The following is a 21,927-nucleotide window of genomic DNA, read 5'->3' on the forward strand; positions in this document are numbered from 1 at the left end:
GGACCTCCATGTCAGACAGGCTGCTCAGTTCCATCTGTGAGAGTCCCTAGCTCCACTCCTGTCCTGGGATTTGGTAGACCAGGGCTCTTGTCAGCCCCAACTATCAACTTCACTGCTTGTTGTGCTGTCTGTCCATTCCCATGGGCTGGTTGGCTGTCACCTCCATTAGCCCAGACCAACAATTCCTCCTGCTGTTCCCTAGATATTCCTGATCTTGATCTGATACCTGATCTTGCTGAGATTCCATAGCAATTTCATTTTCAATGTCTGACCTTGAATTCCCATCAAAATTATAGACTGCTTGTCTGTATTCTGGCACCTTGCCATGGTGGTCTTAACACATTGACATACTGAGTGCTGGGTAACAGCTGGACTCCTACAGGGGACACGTTCCCACATTGAGAAACTTCCCCTCAATGGGGAAGATCTTTTCAATGTGTGAACAGATGAGAGGATAGATTCAATTCAGAAACTGAGATCCATGGCAAGGAGGACAAGGTTCCTGCAGCCATTGTCCACATCATGTAAGCAGCTTGGGGGCCACTTTCTCACAGCAACAGAGGGACTGACTGCCCTAAGTGTCCACTCAACAGAACAGGTGTAACTTTCCAACCTGTTTCAGGGAGGCACAAAAGTGCCCAGATGGGAGCAAGTGCCAGTGCTGACTGCCCCTACAGGCAGCCCCTGCCACCCCTTTTCCTCACACCAACTTTGACAGGTGTCTTGCCCAGCTCCTCCCTGCATGGGAAGCAATAACATCAGACACATGGGTCTTGTCCTTCATGGAAAGAGGCTACAGGGTTGAGTTCAACACCCTCCTGCCACTCTGTGCAATCAAAGGCACACCCCCATCCCCTGTACTCCTGTCAAAGGTGGATGTGTTACTTGCCAAGAGACCTATTGAGAGGGTCCACTCCAACTGTCCCGAGGTTTTTACTCTTGATATTTTACAATACTGAAGTGGGACAGGGGACTCCTTGACCTTAATCCAAGATCTTAGAGGCATCAGTTGTTCTATCACAGCCAGGAAATTCACAATGGTCACCCTGCATCTAGATCGATCCATTATCTATTGCAGCAGGGAGACTGTTTCACCTTCATCAACCTTAACAATGTCTACTTACACATGACCACAGAACACAATTACAGGAACTTCCTGTGCTTACAAATTGGGGAGGATACATTCCAACTCTCCTATTCTGCCTCTTTGCTGCCCCCAGTGCCTTCACAAAATGCACGACAGTGGTATACACATACCTTCAGCTCCAAGGAGTACAGGACTTCCTATATCTGGGTTATTGGATGCTGGTAGCCTCATCTAAGACTGATCTACATCACTCAGCCCACACCACCTGCTCCTTACTGCAAACCCTGGGACTGTGTCTAAATTAGGAAAAACCTATTCTCTTCCCCTCCTAGTTCATACTCTTCATAGAGGGTTAACTCAACTCCCTCTCAGCAAGAGCTCTTTTCCCAGAGCAGCAGCACTATGCAACCTAGCAGCCAATCCCAACACTGGCTGTACGTAATTCCTAGCTTCCCTGTGCTGTTAACATGTACGGATTGCCACAGACAACATAACTGTGATTTTATTATTTATTTAGTGTACAGCATATATTGCCAGAGAGTTTTAAATGTTTAACACGTAGTAGATGTTCTGGTGCTTGCAGTTGCTAGTCTGTTATTGCACCGGTGCTCCACAGGGAGTGAACTAGCTTAACACTGGTTGACCAACGACGTTCTTGTTGAAGTCAGTTCATCCACGGCTTTTCTCCACCAATTCTGTCCAGGCAGATCCAACACTGGTGCTTGCTTTCATCGCAAATGAAGTCAGCAGGTTTCCCATTGAGGAGTGGTGGTTCCTATTTATCTGCTCACAGATGGTATGCTTGAACTGCTAGGTGGACAGGAGCTGGGCTCACTCCATCCCACAAGGTTGGGCTCAAACTGCTGGAGTGCCGACCATTTCTGATAGTTCCATTGTCATTAAGCCGCTGTGCCACTGCGTCCCCCTTACAACTGTGATGTTCTATAAGAACAAACGGAGCCACACAGTCCATCCTGCTCACCAGGCTAGCCATAGACATATGGGTCTGGTGTATTGCCAGAAACTTCCTAATCACATGGTGGGCGAATACAACATCTTAGTGGACACTTTCAGCTGCACAACCCTTGATTCACATGAGTAGGATTGAACAAGAGTCCTCCATGATTTTCATAACAGATAGGGTACACAATCAGTGGATCTTTTCAGCCCAAAAAACAATGTGCCCCCAGTTCTGCTCCTGGGTGGGAGTCTGCATTCTCATCACCCCATGGTGGCAGCTGTGGTTCACCTGGCTCTTCCAGTTCTCCCCCTGGGTGGGAGTCTGCATTCTCATCACCCCATGGTGGCAGCTGTGGTTCACCTGGCTCTTCCAGTTCTCCCAGGTGAAGTTCATCCACCTACCATACCTCATCTCACAGGACCAGGACTGAGTTCTTCACCCAGATGTTGGGACTTTATGCATCATGGCCTGGAGGATTGCCCCCTAGAGTGGGTGGATCACCACTACCACCTGAGGTATCATCCATACTGGACACAGCCCTGAAGCCATCTACAGGGATGTCCTATTTGGCAAAGTGGAATGCCTTCAAACCTTCACATGCCAGGAAGGCTTTGAACCACAGTGGGCTGCTATCAAACAGATCCTGCATTTCTTGCAGACCCATTTCCAGAAAGGCCACACTACTTCATTGATCCGCATATACTTGGTGGTCATGCCCTTCTTTTTACCCAGCAAGGTGTGTTTTGGCACACCCATTGGCATGGAGGCTCCTGAAAAACATCAACCCACCACACTCCACCTACACCTCAACATGGAGCCTGTCAGTGGTGCTTCATGCCCTCACCAAAACCCTTCAAGCTCCTGGCTACAACTGACTTGTGCCTCTTATTCTGGAACATGACTTTGCTAGTGCTTATCACATTGGCCTGTTGTGCCAACAAGCTCTGCTCCCTGCTAGTTGGCCCACCTTCCATAGGGACAAGCCTGTTCCCCATCCAAACTCTACCTTCCTACCTAAGGTCATTTCACTTTTTCATCTCCCTCAGGAGATCATCCTCCCTGCCTTCTCCTCCGTATCAACTTCTGTAGGGTTCACCCTGTTCTTGCTCAACATCAGAAGAGCTCTCACATTCTATAGATCCAGAAGTGAACCATTCCACCATTCTCCAATGCTGTTCATATGCTATGGTGAACATAAAAAAGGAGACCCTCACCCTCATACAGACTATCCAACTGGGTCTCAAACACTAACTGTCTGGCATATGAGATGACAGACCTCCACCTCAGTACATGATTGAGGGTCCACTCCATGTGACCATATCCACAGTCCTCCTTGCTGGAATACCCATACAGGATACCCCTGCAGAGTGACCACGTGGTCCATGCCTACTACCAACTGGATGTCTGTGCAAGGGCAGACTGCTCCTTTGGCAGGGCAGCACTCTCATCAGTTCTTCAATGATGACAACATCCCCCACAGTATAAGCTAGTTAGTCACCCATATGTGTGATGCACAGAGACCATGAAGAAGAAAGGCAGGTTGCTTACCTGTGACTTTCATTCTTCGACCCGTCATCTGTGCAGTCACATAATCTACTCTCTGACCCCACTTGCTTTCATCTCCTCAACTATTGTCCTTACTCTCCAGAGATGCTTGGGTCTGAACCAGTCCAGAGATCCATAGGAACTGTCTCCTTAGGAACTGAGGAGATGGCTTGTAGCCCTTCCCTACACTTCCTGGCAACAGGAAAGGGAGGGATTCCTGCCCAAAATGAATGCTTACCTGTAGAAGCTTCCCGACTGTAGGCTCTGCGTAGGTGCAAAGTGCATCTGTGTGAATGCATAGATGACCACTCAAAGAATAACAGTTACAGGTAAGCAACCTGCCTATGTTTCACCTTGGGTTGGTGGCGGGGGGATTAATTTTTCATGTTTCAGAGAGCTTTCATACTCTGATAACCTGTCCTCATAAGTTTTGAGAAATAATCACTACTTTGGTTTCTGGTTGACCAAGTGGGAAACATTAGAACTATGCCCAGTATATGGGAGCAATATATGGAATTCTGGAGGGAATTTCAGGAGGCACTTGGGTAGAGGTTTCCAGCATTGTGGAATTCCACAATTTCAATTCCAGCATTAAATTGTGTGTAAGATTGGTCAACGTATTTGCTGCTGCCTATAAGTTTTTGTTTGCATGTGTTTGTGAAACAAGGAAGACAATTATCATTCCTGTATTTGGCAAGTGTTACCTAGGCTTTTTAAGTACAGCAGAAGGGTGAGCTATATTTTCAGTGAATAACAGTTTTTGGCATTGAAATAATGCTTACACTTATTTCTGAAAGTTATTTTTACTATGTTTCTGTGTATACTTCTTTGTAGGCTCTGTAACACATGTGAATTCTGTTCCTTCTGGAGTAGAACAAAGCTTTTAGATGGGATGACCCACTCTCTGTACATGCTCCACATACAGCTCCTGTCTGTCCTTTCTACTTGCCATAGCGATAGCAGCATTTGGAACTTTCTGTGCATTAATTTTTCCCCTCAATTTCAGTTGTTCCCATCCAGAAACTGCTGGGCAGGGGTTTTTCCTTTAAATTTTTCCATCATTGCCTTCATTTCTCATCCTCCCTTTCTTTTACCCCTTAGTGAAACAGAATGGCTGGTCTATGGGTGTTGTAGGAGCAGGTCCTTTCAGACTGCAAAATAAGTGGCACAGTACCAACTTCTCCATACCACCTCATCATCTTACTTCACCAAACCAGCACCTATAATGTCCTAACTGGTTGCTCAGCCTCAGTCTTAACAGAAGTTGCTACAGCGCAAGTGTCCTTGTTCTTAGTCGAGTCCAGCACTGGACTTGCCTCAGGGCTCACCCTTGACATTAGCACCCTAACCTGTGGTATGAAAACCATAGTACCAAAATCAAGTCCAGTAAGATCCAGGTGAAAAAATTTCATACTGTATATGCCCTTTGTGCTAAGACCAAAAAACAGGAGGAAGAGGATGGCTTGTAGAATTGAATCCAATGTTGAACCTTTAGCTTTACCTACCTACCTGACAGCTTCACATCCATCTTTAACTCCACTGACTTGTCTGAGGTCTCCTACTCTTACCCTAATGAAACGGCAACTACTCTCAGATTGCTAATCATCAGACAAGATTCAGTTCTTTGGATTGGTACTGATATTGGACAGTGAGATCAAGGGAAGGTTTCCTCCAAAAGGCATTTTTCTGTCTGCTTCTGAATTCCAATTTCCCTCATCCTCACTGGGAAGACATTGCTCCTATTCAGCTCAAATCCCTTAATACTAAAAGGTCTCCCTAGCATCACCAGTCTCCTCAGTTTTCTTCACCACCACCACCTGCCATAAGATGATGGTTGTTGTTCATACTGTACGTGATCCCCTCAGTATTATGAAGACTGGAAACCAGCACAACAGCACCACATGTCCTCACAGTGGCATCTAGATTTATGGGAAGGAATGTCTAATGCTATTTCTTGCAACATCACCCCTCTTGCTCTATTCACTATAACAAAAAATCAAATGTTGTCTTTATCCTCTGGTCTTCGAGTCACACACTATTGTGCCCTCCCCCCCCACCAAAAAAAAAAAAATAGGCCATGCAACTTTCTCTCAAGGTGAAAATCTTGGCGTTTTCATCACTTTTGAGTATATGCAACAGCAATCTCTGTGTAACATACCAAGGATGATAGTTTTTCACTCTATTCCCATCTTGGTGTAAGTGCTTTCAACCTCTTAAGATTCCCCACCTATTGCAGTGTGGAGCCTCTCTGTGGTTATTACATAACTCAAGCTCAAGCCATAGCTGCCCTTTGCATCCTCCCTCTATTTTGACCTTGACTTGTGTTTGGACCTCAGTTTTATCAAACTTTGGACTTCTGCTTGACGTTTCCTGTTGGAACTTCAGTTATACCTGACCAATATCCCATGCATTTTATCATCTCTGACTTCTCTCTAGAGAATCCATGTTTGTACAGTAAACTGTGCTTGACTTAGGACTTGCTTTGACTTCTCTATTGCAATTTACTTTGTGTTTGCATCATATAGAACTGAACTGAAACAGGACAGCATATCCTGTTTCCTCAGCCTTGTAGTACTTCTGCTTGAGCTAATCCTTCTGTTTTCATCAAGCACTGTTGCCTGAAAACTAGCTCTCTTGAGGGTGGAGCCTTCAGCCAGGTGGTCCTCTCTTCAATCTTCACATGACATATTCCCTCTGGTTCATCACCCAGTGTGTGTGAGTATTAAGTGTGTGTGTGTGTGTCATAAAGACCCCAAAGGAGGAGGACAGGTTACTTGCCTATAGCTTGCTTCTTGAGTAGTCATCTGTGAACTCACACAGCTCCTGTTCCTTCTCGCTTCATGTCCAATTCTTAATTTGTTGCTCTACTGCAGCAGACTGAGAACTGAGTGACAGGCAGGAGCCATGTGCACAGAACATGCCTAAAAGCTCTGTTCAGCTCTAGAAGGTTTGAAATGATTGTTCTGTGGAGGTACAAAACCCATCTGTGTGAGTTCACAGAAGACTGCTTGAAGAACTAGCTACAGGTAATCAACCTGCTTTTATGATACTTATGTCTGAGGGTTATAATTATTATGCATCTACTTACAATCGGTTGCTCTTATGCTTGCTTTTGAAGGTTTTTCACATTGCTTGCGGTAAACTTCTTTTAAATCTATATGGCCAGTGTTACTGTCTGACTGATGGAGACTATTTTTTCATCCCACCAGGTAAGTGGCTCATCTCTATTGATGGAGGAGTATCTATAGAAGGGGAGAATTTTGGTGTGTAAGGGCCACGTTATATGCCCTATAGAAGAAGCAGAAAAGGAAACATGAATCAGTGCTTCCTCTCTTGCTTGCAAGATTCCTGCAAACGTCAGAGGAAGATGTTGTGTTCCTGCATTGGGAAAGCATGTCTCTTTTTTGCCCTTTCGCATCTGGAGAAGAATTAGTTAGCTCTACCTCTGCTTCCAGGACCTTCTTGAAAAAAAGATGAGGAAGCTAATTGCAAACCATTGAGACCAGTAAGAAGGCCCTGACCCTAAGAGCCTAAGTTGTTGTTTAAACTGGGTAGTTGTGGTCCCTGTGAGTGCTGTGAGACTGGCACTAGCAGCAGGGAGTTGATTATTATTTTTTTCCTGTAAATGTTGACCTGGTAACATCTCATTGTAATATTTATTTTGACTTTTCAAACTTTTAATTTATGCTTTGTAATAGATTTTTAATGCTGCTATATTATGGCATGTAAAGTTTATTGTGAATTACTTAGATATAGGCCACTGTGGAAAAAAAGAATTTGCAGTAAGTAAAACTAAAAAGAAGCTGGCTATGGAACACATGAAGCAGGACTGTTTCTTTCTATTTATTAGACTTCCCATAAAATAGAGCATGCAACTGTGAGGACATAATAATAGGTTCAGAGCCACTAGTTGATGTATTAGCTGTTTTATTACAGGATTTTAATCTGTACTTATCTCTACATCTTACATAAGTAACTACTGAAAAGTTTGTGTTAAAGTATTTTTCTTTGGTTAAAAGTACATATGTACTGTATGTATGTATGTATTGTATTTTTAATCTGCCTCTCAGGACAAGACTTCCAAGGAATAGTTTAGGCGAGTGAGGTAATACATGTGTAGAAATCTGAATTTGCTTAGAGAAGGCTAATTTGAATAACTGCTACTATATTTCCTCATAAAAAGTATGGATTTTTAAATGCTCAGATTATAGGAAAACTATTATGACCTAGCTATAGTGCAATGCTGTTTTTTACAGTGTGCTAAACAAATTCTATAGCAATCTATATTTGTTATATATTCCACTGTAGTTGATTAAACAAATTTAAACAAGTTATTTTATTTTACATAATTCTGCTTTGGCCAGCAATGGGAAAAGGCAGACAGGAGACCAAAAGAGTTTTGGATTCTCTTATGGCTAGTGAGATGTCAGTTGTCTTTGCCCCACACTTTCAAACACAAGGCCAAAAAACCTAAGAAAATATAACAGGTGACGATGAAACACGTGAAGCAGCCTTATAAAAGCTATTTTTTGTGGTCTCTGTGCATATGGGCTTTGTCTCACAATGTAAGGCCTGGATTGGAGAAACTTTCACAGCTCGGTGTCATGGAGTGGGCAGGAGCTCCACCCCACCCCCTCAGAGGATCCAAATAAAGTGGGAGGGCTTCTTGCCCAGTCCCTCAGTTTCCTTTCGACCACTCCTGCCGTCACTTTGCCAATTTGGCCCTTCTGCTGCTCGTCTCTTACCTGCCTGCTCTTTCTCTCTTTCCCTAAAACAAAAATTCCTTCTCAAAATCTTCCATACTCTTCTCTCTGCTCCTGTTATCTAATTGAGACAAAGCCACCTCCACAGCCTCTCTCTCTCCCATCTCTCCCTCTCCCACCTCTCTTCTCTGGAGAAAGAGGGATCATTTCTTTTTTCCTCTCCACAGGCACTCTATTCCGTCGCACATGGCCGACCCGGCTTTCTGCCACTGTGCTTTGTGCGCTGCTCAGTTGCCTGCCACGGACGGCCATTCCAAGTGCCTCCTCTGCCTCAGCAAGGGGCACTTTGTCAAGACCTTGTCCCCACTGCCAAGTGTTTAAAAAGCAAATGCAAAGGCAGGGGTCAACCATCTGCAATTTACGCTCTAGCAAAGAGCCTTGAGCATTGCTGACTCCCCCTCCAAGACTGAGAAGCCTCCTTACACTGACAAGCCAAAAGGACTATGAGGAAAAGGCCCACTCCACCAACAGAGGGGCCCTCTGGAACCGGAACCACCTCCAAGAGGAAGAAGCACCATGTCAACAGAGGAGCCTTCTGAAAACTGGGCTGCCTCCCAGAGGAAGGAGCGCCATGTTGCCAGGTCTCCTACCCCTCCAGCACCAACATCCCCACAGGACTGCTCCTGTACTCCAGACCTGGGGGTCCCCCTGGACAGCACCCCTGCGGCCCCTTATCTGGATTCCCTGGAGGCGCATGGCCCCCACCCTTGACCGGCACCCCTTGCCAAGAGGCATGACTCCCAGCTTCATCAACAACTCCCACCCAGGTGCCAGGATTCCAGGCACAGGCTCTGAGATTCTGGTCCAGGCAGCCACAACTCCACAAACCCTTTCCAAAAACACCACACCACCTGGCACAGTTTCTCTCATCATGGGAGGACATTACCTCTGACACTTGGGTTCTATCCATTATCCACCTGAGATACAGGATAGAATTTGAGACTGTACCTCCTCTAGGCCATATTAAGACCATGCCATCCTCTCCAGCCTTGATGACAGAAGTCCAGGCCCTTCTAGGCAAAGGAACATGCCTCCACCAATGCACAGAAAGGCTTCTACTTGAGGTATTTCACAGTGCCTAAGCATGACAGAAACCTTAGGCTGATATTGGATCTTCGGGGTGTCAATAAGTTCATTTACCCCGGGAGTTTCTGGATGGTTACCCTTCACAGCATCCACACCACCTTGCTGCCCCCACACCCCACAGTCAGACAATTCCTCTGCTGGTGGGGCTCCATTGACAACCTCATGACCTGAATGCCCTTCCTTCCCCCAGAACCCTCCATCACTGTCACAATAAATACCTTAAACATGGGCTGGGGTGCCCACCAGGTTGACATGCACACACAGGGCCTTTGGGACCCAGACAAATTACACCTGCATATCAACCTGCTCAAGATGCTGGTAGTGCGCAAGGCCCTTGCCTTTTCCAAGACTCCCTGAGGGGCCACCAAATTCAGATAGTACATGATAATGTTGTCTGGCTATCTGAACAAGTAGGGCAGGATATGCTCTGCTCACCCCTCTCAGCCCTCATCTGCCATCTGGGACTGGTGCGTCAAGAGAGGCATCACCATCACTGCCATCCACGTCACAGGCTGCCTCAACACCCTTGCAGATACCCTGAGTTGGTCCCTCCCCCACATGAATGGAAACTAGAGACCTCTGTTTTGCTCACTCTCTGTGAGGATTGGGCTCCTCCCAAGGTGGACCTCTTTGCCACTACCCAGAATGCCAAGTGTGACCAGTTCTGCTCCAGAACAGGGCAGGTAACTGCATGCCTGGGGGATGCGTTCCTTCTCAAATGGGAAGGAGCCCTGTTCTACACCTTCTCCTTCCCTCTGATCACCCGTGTAGTGGCCAAATTCCAAAGAGAATGGGCAGACTGGATCCTGATCACTCCATAGTGGCAGAGATAGCCATAGCTCCCTCTTCTCCAGGAAGACATTCCTCTGCCTCCCTCTGCAGTACAACCTCCTGTCCCAAGACAGGGGCAGGGTGTTCCACCCTGACACCAGGACCCTCAGTCTGACAGCTTGCAGGAACACAAGGTGATGGACCCCTACAGCTCCCTCCCCCTAGCAGTCACCTTCATCCTCTAGGCCGTGCTAAAGCCCCCCACCCTCAGGTCCTAACTAGCAAAATGAAAGGCATTTGTTGCATTCAATAGGTCACAAGGCCTCAATCTCTCCTGCACATGTATTGAGCACATCCTGGCCTACCTTCAGGCTTGCTTCACTGTGGGCCTCTCTCCTTTGTCCCTGAGGGTTTACCTAGTGGCCATCTCACACTTCCACCCTCCCATTCAAGGGTTCCCCATTTTTGCCCACCCCACCTGGCACACTGTTTTCTCAGGGGCCTCCAGAACATAGCCCAACCTGTCTGACCCTGCAACCCCTCCTGGAGCCTCTCTGTGGCCCTGCAGTCAAAGAGACCCTTCGAGTCCATGACCACATCAGTCTTCCTCCTCCTCTCCTGGAAGACTGCATTCCTGGTGGCCATCACATCCGTTCATCACACCAATCAACTAATAGATGTGCCCTTTCTAATGTTCCACAGGGACAAGGTTGTCCTTTTCCGGGACCCACTCTTTACTCCCAAAGTGACTTCTCCATTCCATGCCAACCAAGACATCATCATTCCCGCCTTCTTCCCCAACACTACCACCCCCAATAGAGGCCATGCTGTATCTCTTTGATGTCTACAGGGTTTGGAGCTCAACTCTACTGGATCCTAGCTTTTGCATCCCATTGGACAAATGTGTTCAAGACCCTGCTCAGATAGTCCAATTCTTGGATAGGCAATCCTCGTCCTCACTACCCAGCCAACATACGGACCGGATAGAACACCACTCAGAGCGAGGACAATATATTTTGATCTCGATAGCATCCTCTCCAGACCATCACTCTGACATGCCTCCAGGTGCTGCTGCAACATTGCTCAACTTTTCTCTGTCACCAGAGGACTCTGGACTCAGGTCCATCATATGGCTCATAGTCTAGGACTTAATCCTAGACAGGAGCCTATCATGGTGAAAAACCTGCTTTTCAAAGCTGTACACAGAGTAGGCTGGCTCGATTACCATCCCACTCTTACTGACCCTACTCAACGCAATACTGCACGAGTGGAATTCTCTGGTATCAGTAGCTCCTCCACCTCACCAGCTTGAAAATATATATCACGTCCAGGAAAAGGATGCTGAGTTTCCATTTCAGCACCCTCGACCAAATTCCATTATCGCTGAGTCTGCTCAATCACATTCCAGAAGAGAAGACACCACTATCAGACAAAGATGGCAGGCATCTCGACACTGTTGGTCGCCGCTTCTACTCATCTGCAGCTCTCTCCATAAAAAAGGCTAACTACCAAACTAGATATCACCTTATACTTTGGGACAGGATTGTGTCTGTATGCTTCTCGCTACCTAAATCAGCTCAGGACTTAGCAAACAAAATTGAAAATGAGGCTACTCACCCGGCCAGGCAGGAGATCCTCACAGCTCGACCCCAGGCAGAGGGCAGTGCGCATAAATGGGCGGAGCAATAGGTCTCTGCCGCTTTGCATGGCTTCGGTCTTCAGGACTATCTGACAAAGCAAAGACAAGACTTGAGGATATGCCATTTTATGGTGTTGGTTTATTCCATGAGATCACAGATGATCGTATGTGCTTGGTCCAGAAGGGCAGGAATACTGCACACCACATGGGACTTAAACACCGCCCCAAAGGCCACATGCTTCTTGTAAGTGGCACAGATCCTCCAACACTTACCAGTCAAGGACCCCTGCCACCACTACAACAAGACACCATACTGCCACCCAGCCTAGATGCCAGGATCCCCTAACACAGAGTCATCCATCTCAGAGGTGCCAAGACAATTCCAGGAGACATCTCTGACTCTTGTTTCTTCCCTTTCATTCAATCACTGACTCCAGCCCTTCTTCCATTCCTGGGCTGCCATCACTTCAGATTTGTGGGTGCTATTTATCATTACCCACAGGTACTTTATCAAGTTTTGTACTCTCCCTCATTTTACAGTAACAAAATGGACTGCTCTATCACCTTCCCTCCTAAAGGAAATTTCTTCCTTATTTCATAAGGGAGCTATTGAACTCACACCACCAAAAACCCTTGGGTTTTATCCCAGGTATTTCACAATCTTGAAAAAAGATGGAGGCCTTCATCCTATTGTGGACCTCTGCTCTCTTAATAAACATATTTGACCCAAGTGTTTCAGGATGGTATCTCTACAGTCCATCCTCACTCCCTTTTCCAAAGATGTCTGGTTCACATCCATTGACCTTCAAGATACTTATTTTCATATCACAATTGAGGAGTCCTACAGACATTTCCTCCATTTCCAGATAAGTAGCCAAACCTTTCAATTTACAATTCTTTCCTTTGAGTTAGCAACAGTTCCCCATCTGTTCACCGAATGTATGGCAATTGTTTGTGCTTATCTCTGTCTCCATGGTATTCATATATACCCCTACCCAGACAACTGGCTTATTGTAGCCCATTCTCATGAAGCCTTCCTAAAAGCCAAAGAATTTACTTGCTCCCTCCTCTCTCATCTTGGACTGCACATTAACTCAGCTAAATCTCACCTTTCTCCTACCCAGTCTATCAACTTCATCAGAGCCAGACTCAACTTGATACAGGCGAAATATTTCCTCTCTCAGGACAGAAACACAGAAACAGAACGAGTCAGAAGGGGCCTCCTGGGCCATCTAGTCTGACCTCCGGCACCAGCCAGCTCTGCTCACAACATGCCCACCATGTGGACGTCCAGCCTGTCCTTGAACACCCGCTCCGATGGGGCCTCAACAACCTCTCGTGGAAGCCCATTCCACACCCTCGGGGTCCTGACTATCAGGAAGTGCTTCCTGGCATCCAAATGGAACCTTGGCTCCCTGAGCTTTGCTCCGTTGGAGCGCGTTCTGCCTTCCTCTGCAGGGGAGAATAGGTCTCTACCCATCTCCATGTGACATCCCCTCACATACCTGTATGTCGCCAACATATCCCCTCGGAGTCTCCTCTTCTCCAGGCTGAAGAGACCCAGTTCCCTCAGTCTTACCTCATACCCCATCCCCTGCAAACCGGCCACCAACCTTGTGGCCCTACGCTGCACTGACTCCAACCTGGCTATATCCTTTCTGTAATGAGGGGCCCAAAACTGAGCACAATACTCCAGTTGCAGGCGCACCAGAGTTGTGTAGAGTGGTAGTAATACCCCTCTTGATCTAGAAGCCACACTTCTGGCTATGCAATCAAGGGTGGCGTTCATCCTCTTGACCACCTGACGTCCCAGGCTCGGGGTCCTGCTGATCCCCCAAGGCCTCATCAGCCCCAGCCTCCCCAAGTGGAGAGAACCTGTTTCCCAGCTCCAGATTGGTGCCAGGAGAAGGTGGAGGCCGTGCTGGCCTTCTCCTGTGGGTGACATACCTCCATGTCTCCGCAGCTGCTCCTCCTGTGGTCTCTCCCTCAACCCTCTGTCCAGAGGGGGGCTGCTTCACGGCGGCCTGGAGAGTTCTCTCAGCCCTCAGGCACCTCACCTCCTCTTCTAGCAGGGTCACCACCTTGCACCGAGGGCAAGTGTATCCCTGCCTCTCCTGGGGGAGAAGGGTGAACATGTCGCAGCTCTCGCAGCAGACAGCAACACCTGTGACTCCCGCCAAGGCCTTCTTTTGGTCTGCCATCAGTATCCCTTCAAGACCTTACCTTGGTCCCCTGCCTTGCTTGTCCTGCAGTTTCTCTCACTCACCCAGTTCTTCCTGACAAAAACCCACTCGCGCACACACACAAGGATAAAATAAACTTAAATTTAAATTGGAAGAAAAACAAAGCAAAGCACAGCACAAACAAAACAAAACAAAACAAACAAACCTCTGTGTCTCAGGGAAGGGAGTCTCCGGACAGCCTGGGCTGCAGCTGAGTGTCCACCATATCCAGAGGGGTTGCCTCACTGATTGACACTCCATTGCCATCTGCCAGATCGATCCAACACACCCTCGGCTTGATGTCCACAGAGATCCCAGTCATCCCACTAGCACAAATATTTATGAGGCCTCTTCAATTGTGGTTCCTAGCTTCTTTCGATGCCACAATTCAGCTGTGCCATACCTGATTTTATCTTCCACCTTGGATCCAGAAATCCCTATATTGGTGGACAAAAAGAGCCAACATGGGAATTGGAGTCCCTTTCTCCCCCTCGGGACCTTCAAGTGATTATTGTAACAGATGCCTCTTTCCTCAGATGGGGTGTTCATTATGGGCAAGCCACCATTCAGTCCAGGTTGAGCCCTCAGGAAGTTGCCACCATATCAATTTCTTGGCACTCTTGGCGATCAAGAAGGCTCTCATTGCCTTCAAGACTTATGTTCGAGATTGTCATGTCAGAATTCTTACAATACCGCAGTCATGGCATATATAAGCAAACAGGGTGGAACCAGGTCAAACCAACTTGCCTCTCTTGCCACCACCATCTGGCACTGATGCATCACCAAGTGGACCACTTTAACTGCCCTACGTGTGGCAGGTACCAGCAATGTTCTTGCAGACTCCCTGAGCAGGACCTTCACCAGATGTTATGAGTGGGAACTACACCCCACAGTCCTCCAAACCGTGTGGAATTGTTGGGTTCTGCCTCAAGTAGACCTATTCACTACCAAATACAACACGGTATGTGACCGCTTCTGCTCAAGGGCTGACCTGTGCACTCAATCCCTCAGAACGGCTTTCCTCCCATCTTGGAGCGGGAAACTATTCTGTTTCCCCCATTTTCTCTAGTTCTGAAGATTCTTGCAAAGATCTCTCGAGACCACACCAATGCTATTCTCAACACTCCATGGCAGCACTGATTTTCCCTTCTGCTCGACCTAGCCAACAGGACTTTCTTTTGTCTGCCATACAAAGATGATCTCCTCTCACAGGATTGCAGCAAGACCCTCCATCTCGACCTGCTCACTCTCCACCTCCCTGCATGGAGAATTCATCAAACTCCGTCTCACTAACAGACATTCCTCCTGATCGTAAGCTAGTATTAGATGCTTCATTTAAACCCACAGGGCATACAATGCAAAGTGGGCAATGTTTACCTCCTTTGCAACCCAACATAACTTTTCCCCAGCCTCAACCTCTCCAGTTCAAATCCTTCTATTTTCGAACTTGCTATACAAGAAGGGTCTTTCTTATTCTTCTATCAAGGTTTACATGGCTGCAATCTCAGCCTTTCATGACCCTATTAAAGGATGCTCAGCATTCTCACATCCCCTAATCTGTCAGCTTCTCAGGGGATCCTCAATCTAACTCCTCTCAAGCGTCCTTCTCCATCCTGGAGTCTCTCTGTCATCCTCCATGGACTCACTAAGCCTCCCTTTGAGCCTATGTACTTGTGCAATCTTTGCCTTCTTTCTTGGAAAATGGCCTTTTTAGTTGCTATTACTTCTGCCCAACAGGCCACTGAATTTGCTGCTCTCCAAATTGACCCTCCATATACCATTTTCCATAAGGATAAAGTTGTTCTTTTGACCCTACCTTCCTACCTAAGGTAGTTTCTTATTTTCATATCAGTGAGCCTGCAATTCTACCTTTGTTTTTTTCAGAACCCCTCTACTCCTACTGATACTGCTCTACACTCCCTAGATGTTAGAAGGGCTCTTGCCCTTTACAAATCAAGAACCCAATATTTCAGGCAATCACAAAGATTTTCATTTTATATGATGAAGCCTGGTTTCCCTTCAGAGGCTCTCCAGGTGGATCATGCATACTATATGTTTGGCCTATGACCTCTCTGGCCTCCAGCTTTCTGGACCTGTCAAAGCTTACTCCACTAGAGCTACTTCTATCTCCACTGCACTGTATACTGGAGTATCCCTTACTGACTTCTATAAAGCAGCGACATGGTCAAGCACATCAACCTTTGTTTGGCACTATCGCCTTAATGTTAGATCCAGAGAGGACTGCACCTTTGGCAGAACTGTTCTCTCCACTATACTTTGCTGAGCAACGCCACCCTCCTTCTCAAGGTAAGTTCGTCGGTCGCCCATGTGTGTAATGCTCAGGGACCACGAAGAATAAAGTCAGGTTTCCTTACCTGTAACTGTCATTCTTTGAGTGGTCATCTGTGCATTCACAAATACCCCCCCCCCCACCATCCCCTCTGGTGTCTCTCTTGATACCTGGGTTTTTTTCTTTATGTCATGATGTGATCATGATGGCAGTCTCAGCTTTGAACTGAGATCTTCACAGGAGCCCTGCCCTCACGCTAGCTGCATTTGGGGCTGGGCTCCCACCAAATACTAATTAATCCGCTTTGGAATCTTCCCAAAAAACCGCTCCATGCATGCGTGAAGAACCCATATGTGTGAATGCACAAATGACCACTCGAAGAACAACAGTTACAGGTAAGGAAACCTGCCTTTCTTCAGTAGTCATCTGTGCATTTGCCTGCCCTCCACCCCGCTGGCTGTCGTCAGCATAGTGCATCACGCTTCCTGGGCACTGGGTGCAGTCACCTATACCTCCTTTACAGGTCTGCGGAGCCTTCACTGCCTGGGATGATGTGGCCCTCAAGACAACTGAGAGACTGGGTAGTAGCCCCCCCCCCTTTATCCTGATCCTCTGAGCAGGTGAGGTGGGGTTCCTGCCCACTCTGTGACGCCGAGCTGTGGAAGTTTCTCCAATGCAGACCTTGCATTGCGCAGCAAAGCCCATATGTGTATGAACACACAGATGGCCACTCGAAGAATGACAGTTACAGGTAAGCAACCTGCCTTTCCTTTATTAAATTTGTGAAATGCTTCATGCAAAATTACAGCATACAAGCACTTAATTCTGCTGCAATAGAGAATCACATTTCTGAATTTAGAGAACTGTAGAATTGTTTGTTCTAAAATGAAAACTCTTTCATTGTAGGGAATGTATACAATATACGTAATCTCTTAAATAAAGAATGTGTCATTCTCTTCACACAGCTGAAAGGAAACAGGTAAGAAAAATACTGAGTTGGATGTAGTTTAAGTATGACTAAATTTAGATTCAGCCTGGTGTGCTTATATGAGTTCTTCAACCTTTTCCAATCCACAACTCCTCCTGATTTTAAAAGTGAAAGTCAATGCTGATGTTCACATGCTCTCTTTGTATCTTATCCTCATCTTGCTTCTTCTGTATACCATTCTTGCCACCAGGTAAATGAGAATATCCACCTATTTTTCTTTATTTTCTAACACTTGTGAACAATTGTTTAGGCATAAATGGGGAATGGTTACAGTAGTCTAGAAATACTTCTGAGGCACTAGAGCTCAGCTGTATTTGTATCCTTTTGACCAAAGTTCCCTGTGTAACTCAGAACACTTAAAATGCAACAGGAGCAGGTATGCATTGGTGCCTTCACATACCTGCCTGGGTACCTCCTTTTGTTGGACCTATCACAGAGGGTGAGGACTGCCCCTTGCCCTTGTGGAGGAGGGGACCATTCAACCTATCTAATAACAATGTTACAGTTCAATAAGATATGAAAGACACATTCTGGAGGTGTTTCCTATTCAGGAGGAGTTTAGAAAACAAACTATAACACTTTAACTATGCAGATTTAACTATGGAAAATGTAATGAAGAGAACAACAGTTAAAAAATGTGGGGGGAACAAACTGCTTCTTCATTTAGCCCACTGTTTGTGGACTTGTTAATTGATAAAAATGCTTCAAAGATCCCTCAGCAGATGGAGCCATATGCCAGGTAATGTAAAGCTAATATCATAAATTGGTTGGGTCAAAGCAACAAAAGCAAGAACTTTCAACTCCAATCTGAAAATCTTCCTACAGGACTCCTTCCTGAGATCTCAGTTATATTTACTAGAGCTGGGGTAAAGGGTGGAAAAGATGGGTGGCGATATTCATATTACTGAAATTATTGGGAAGGAATATTTTTATCAGGTGCTCAGGCTGCTTAAGATATACTTTCTGTGCTTTTTCCTTCAGCCTATAACAGTTAAAGTTTATTTTTAAAAAGAGAAAAGTTTCCTGTATTGAAATTTACTTTTAATTATGTGTGAAAATAGGGCAGGATGCTAAATGCCTAATCAAACTGACATAGGCAAAAAATACATAGAGGTTTTAACTTTTGAGTATGACTGTTTTACCAAGCCATAAGCAGAGGAGCAAAAAAGTTGGACTGTTTTATTATAAATGAGCTCTATAATGGCTCCCACTTAAAAGTGAACTTCAGGTTAAATCACTTGTATTCAAACATGCTAAAAGGTTAGATAGATGCTTGCCTAAACAGGAAGGTTTTGATCGTCTTCCGTAACAGCCAGAGCTTCTGGGAAATGGAAGGGAATTCCATAAAAGGGCCCATTGTTTAAAAGTTGTATTAGTTAGAAAGATGAACCCTGTGCTTGACTTTATTCCCACTTTAAAATTACATCTCAGTGGTTTCTCCTTAATACAGACGGCCTATATAAGGAATGGCTTGGCAAAATCTAGCTTGAAATTTTGTTGTTGACTTGCTTTCCCTGCAAATAAACTTGCATGGGGAGAAAGGCAAGAGAAATAAATGTTCATGGTTCATTTTGGCTCAAATATTTCCTGACCTAATAGGAGACTTGCTGAAAAGCAGATTAAGTAGTAATTATAATAATAAAGCAATATTGCAAATGAACAACACAAGATTATTAGTATTATTATTATTTATACCCTGCCTATTCCCAGTGATTGGAACTCAAGGCAGTCACAGCATTAAAATACATACAATTAAAACATGGTGGGCATGTCATGAGCAGAGCTGGCTGGAGCCAGGGGTCAGACTAGATGGCCTGGGAGACCCCTTCTGATTTGCTCTCTTTCTGTTTCTAAAACATTCAAAAATGTGCAAAAGTTAGAAACATTAACATATCTAAACATAAATGAACTAGATATTAGAAGAAATGCCCAGATTGAAACACTACCCAATATAAACCCAGTATAAACCATGAAACTAATCCAGTGCACTCTCACAGACCATTTCCAAATGCCAATTGGCACAAAATCATTTGCTTTTGGAAACCCAACAGGGAAAGTTCTAACCTAGCCTCCCCAGAAAGGGAATTCCCAGAGCTTTGGGGCAAAAGTTGAGAAAGATGTCTCCCGTTTTCCCACCAAACATGCCTGTGAAAATGGTGGAACCAAAGAAGGTCCTCCTCAGAAGATCTTAGAGCTCAGACAGACTCAGGTAGGAGAATGCAGTCTTTCAGATAGCCTGGATTCAAGCCACATGGAGCTTTGTAGGTCATCACCAACACTTTGAATTTTGCCCAGAAACAGACTGCAAGCCAGTGAAGCTGTTTCAACAGAGGAGTTGTATTCTTCCTGTAGCCAGCCCCAGTCTGCAGTCTAGTAGCAATTCGCTGAAGTAGCTGCAGTTTTCAAACACTTTTCAGAGATATCCCAAGGAAAGACATTCCCTCCAATTCCCATCCCACCAAGGTGGCCAAGGAGGATATAATGGTCAGTGGTATCAAAAGCTGTTGAGAGGTCCCGCAGAACCAACAGGGACACGTTCCCATTGTCTAGTTCCCAGCATAAGTCATCCACCAAGGTGAACAAAGCTGTTTCTGTCCCATAACCAGATCTTGAAGCCAGGGTAATGTCTGTCCATTCTTAATACAGGATAGATAGAGAAAAGTAGCGGACTACTTATACCTTTTGTAAACCACCCAGAGAACTTTGGCTATAGAAATGTAATCAATAATAATAAAAATCACTCTGTCCCCTGATTAAAACTGGTCAAAAAATAAGAAACTGTTTGCCATACATAGCAAGAAAATATTTGCATTTAAATAGCAAACATTTAGAGTGATCTGAAATCTGCACAACATTCACATTTAGCCAGAAAGGCCATTGAATTTGCATAAATTTTAGCTGATGCAACTAACTTGATATAAAGAAATCAGTGTGTACCTGTTTATATTCTGTGTGCAGTGTCCAGTCATTGCATGAGATTATGGTTGAAAAATAATTTTGTGTAAACAACTGCATATTTCATTTCAGGTCAGAAGAAACATAGCCTTATATCTATATCTCATGGAGCAACTTGGACATTATCTCATTAAAAACAGTACAGGGGTTCTCTGGAATCCTGTTTCCTTACCAGCTCTGTTGATATGCTGTTTCCAGGACAAGAAAATAAGTGCAATTTTCTACTGTTGAGTTGTATCTTTTTCTGATTTGATATTCCATAAGTTCTTTTCTTTGTTGTAATATAATATACATCATCCTTTTAAAAACAACAACTCTTGAAGGAATAATGTTAACAACCTCCCTAATTTCTTGCCTTGAAACAGGGGGCTATGCTGTTTCTAAAGTAGTTAAGCATCTGATAGTAGTGAAGCTAACTGCTTCAGTGGTAGACACCCAGCTTGGTACTTCTGCAGCTAAAATGTCAGCCTATATTCGACAAATGGAGAATATATCGCTTGTCTCAAAAGCAATACAATATTCCATTTTGCCAGTGCAGTTCTGCAGCAGTGCCGGAGGTAAAGACATGGCCATTCTGAAGACTCTTCATACAAGTGGCCATCCATGCCAAAGTGCAAGTAAGAGCAGAGGTTATCTTTGTGGCTGGATCCTACACTATGTGCTTAATTGCTTGGTACAACATTGGATGAAGCTGTTAGATATTTTTCCTTTTTTATTGTTTGTTATTTTTTGTGTTTAATAAAACTGTAATAATGCATATGTGATTTGGTTCTTGAGAAGTTTTCAGAATCTTAAAATGTAGGAATGTGCATCCATATTACTGTTCCACAGACTTAATTCTTGGACTAATTAAAGCATGTTCTCAGTTTTTCTGAAAGCATAGTACGAGTTATTTGTGACTTACGTGCCTTTTCCCACTTATTCTCATCTGGCTTGGGAAGCATTCTACCAGTTATATCATATTTTATCTAGTGTCACCTTTTCTTTTTTCTTTTTATTAACTCAGTCAGTAAACAAAAACAAACATTCACAACATGAACAAATGTATGTATGTATGTATGTCAGAAAACTTTTAGTCTAACCCTAACCCTAATGTTAAAGCATGTTGCTCAGGCATCCTGTTAACTTTTATTAAATGGGATAGTGAGCTACTGCTCCACTCAACATGTTCACCCTCATCCAGCCTATTATCATATTTGGGCATTGTTGAATTGTCTGTCTGCATCCTTCATGTTGGGTGACAAAAAAACCAATAAGCTGGGCATTCACAGCACTCACCCCATTTCCTGCCCTATGTTGGTGGTTCACTGAAAGATCAGGTACTCCCATTTTGTTCACTCAGGGCTAAATGATGCACCTGATTTCTTCCATTGTTTTATCATGGAACCAACCTGACATTAAACCAGAGCAATATGAAGCAGGACAAGTTGCCCCTTTAGCATTAAATTCATAAAATGTGATAGCTTCTTAAAACAGGAAAGGGGTAGTGGTGGTCCTGAGCAGGTCCTTCAGAAGTTCCACATTTTTTTTTCATTTTATGGACAAGTATCCTATGGATTGACACTCCCTTCACCATGTTTCTCAGGGACAAGGTCATCCTCTGCCCTGACCCTCATTTCA

The 21,927-nt window shown here is 45.1% G+C and overlaps 1 protein-coding gene across 1 annotated transcript in view; it reads left to right on the forward strand.

Moving 5' to 3' along the window:
- CENPC (centromere protein C) overlaps positions 1-21,093 on the forward strand; it is a 99,341-nt gene extending 78,248 nt beyond the window's left edge. Inside the window, exons 16-18 of the mRNA XM_044447405.1 lie at positions 6,712-6,802; positions 17,271-17,343; positions 20,380-21,093. Of these exons, the coding sequence (XP_044303340.1) occupies positions 6,712-6,802; positions 17,271-17,343; positions 20,380-20,395 (180 nt within the window). The 3' untranslated portion in view covers positions 20,396-21,093. The remainder of the gene's footprint in view (positions 1-6,711; positions 6,803-17,270; positions 17,344-20,379) is intronic.
- The last annotated feature ends 834 nt before the right edge of the window (positions 21,094-21,927 follow it).

The sequence above is a fragment of the Varanus komodoensis genome, unplaced genomic scaffold (assembly GCF_004798865.1).
Source record: "Varanus komodoensis strain SLA01 unplaced genomic scaffold, ASM479886v1 scaffold51, whole genome shotgun sequence".
NCBI classification, from domain to species: domain Eukaryota; kingdom Metazoa; phylum Chordata; class Lepidosauria; order Squamata; family Varanidae; genus Varanus; species Varanus komodoensis.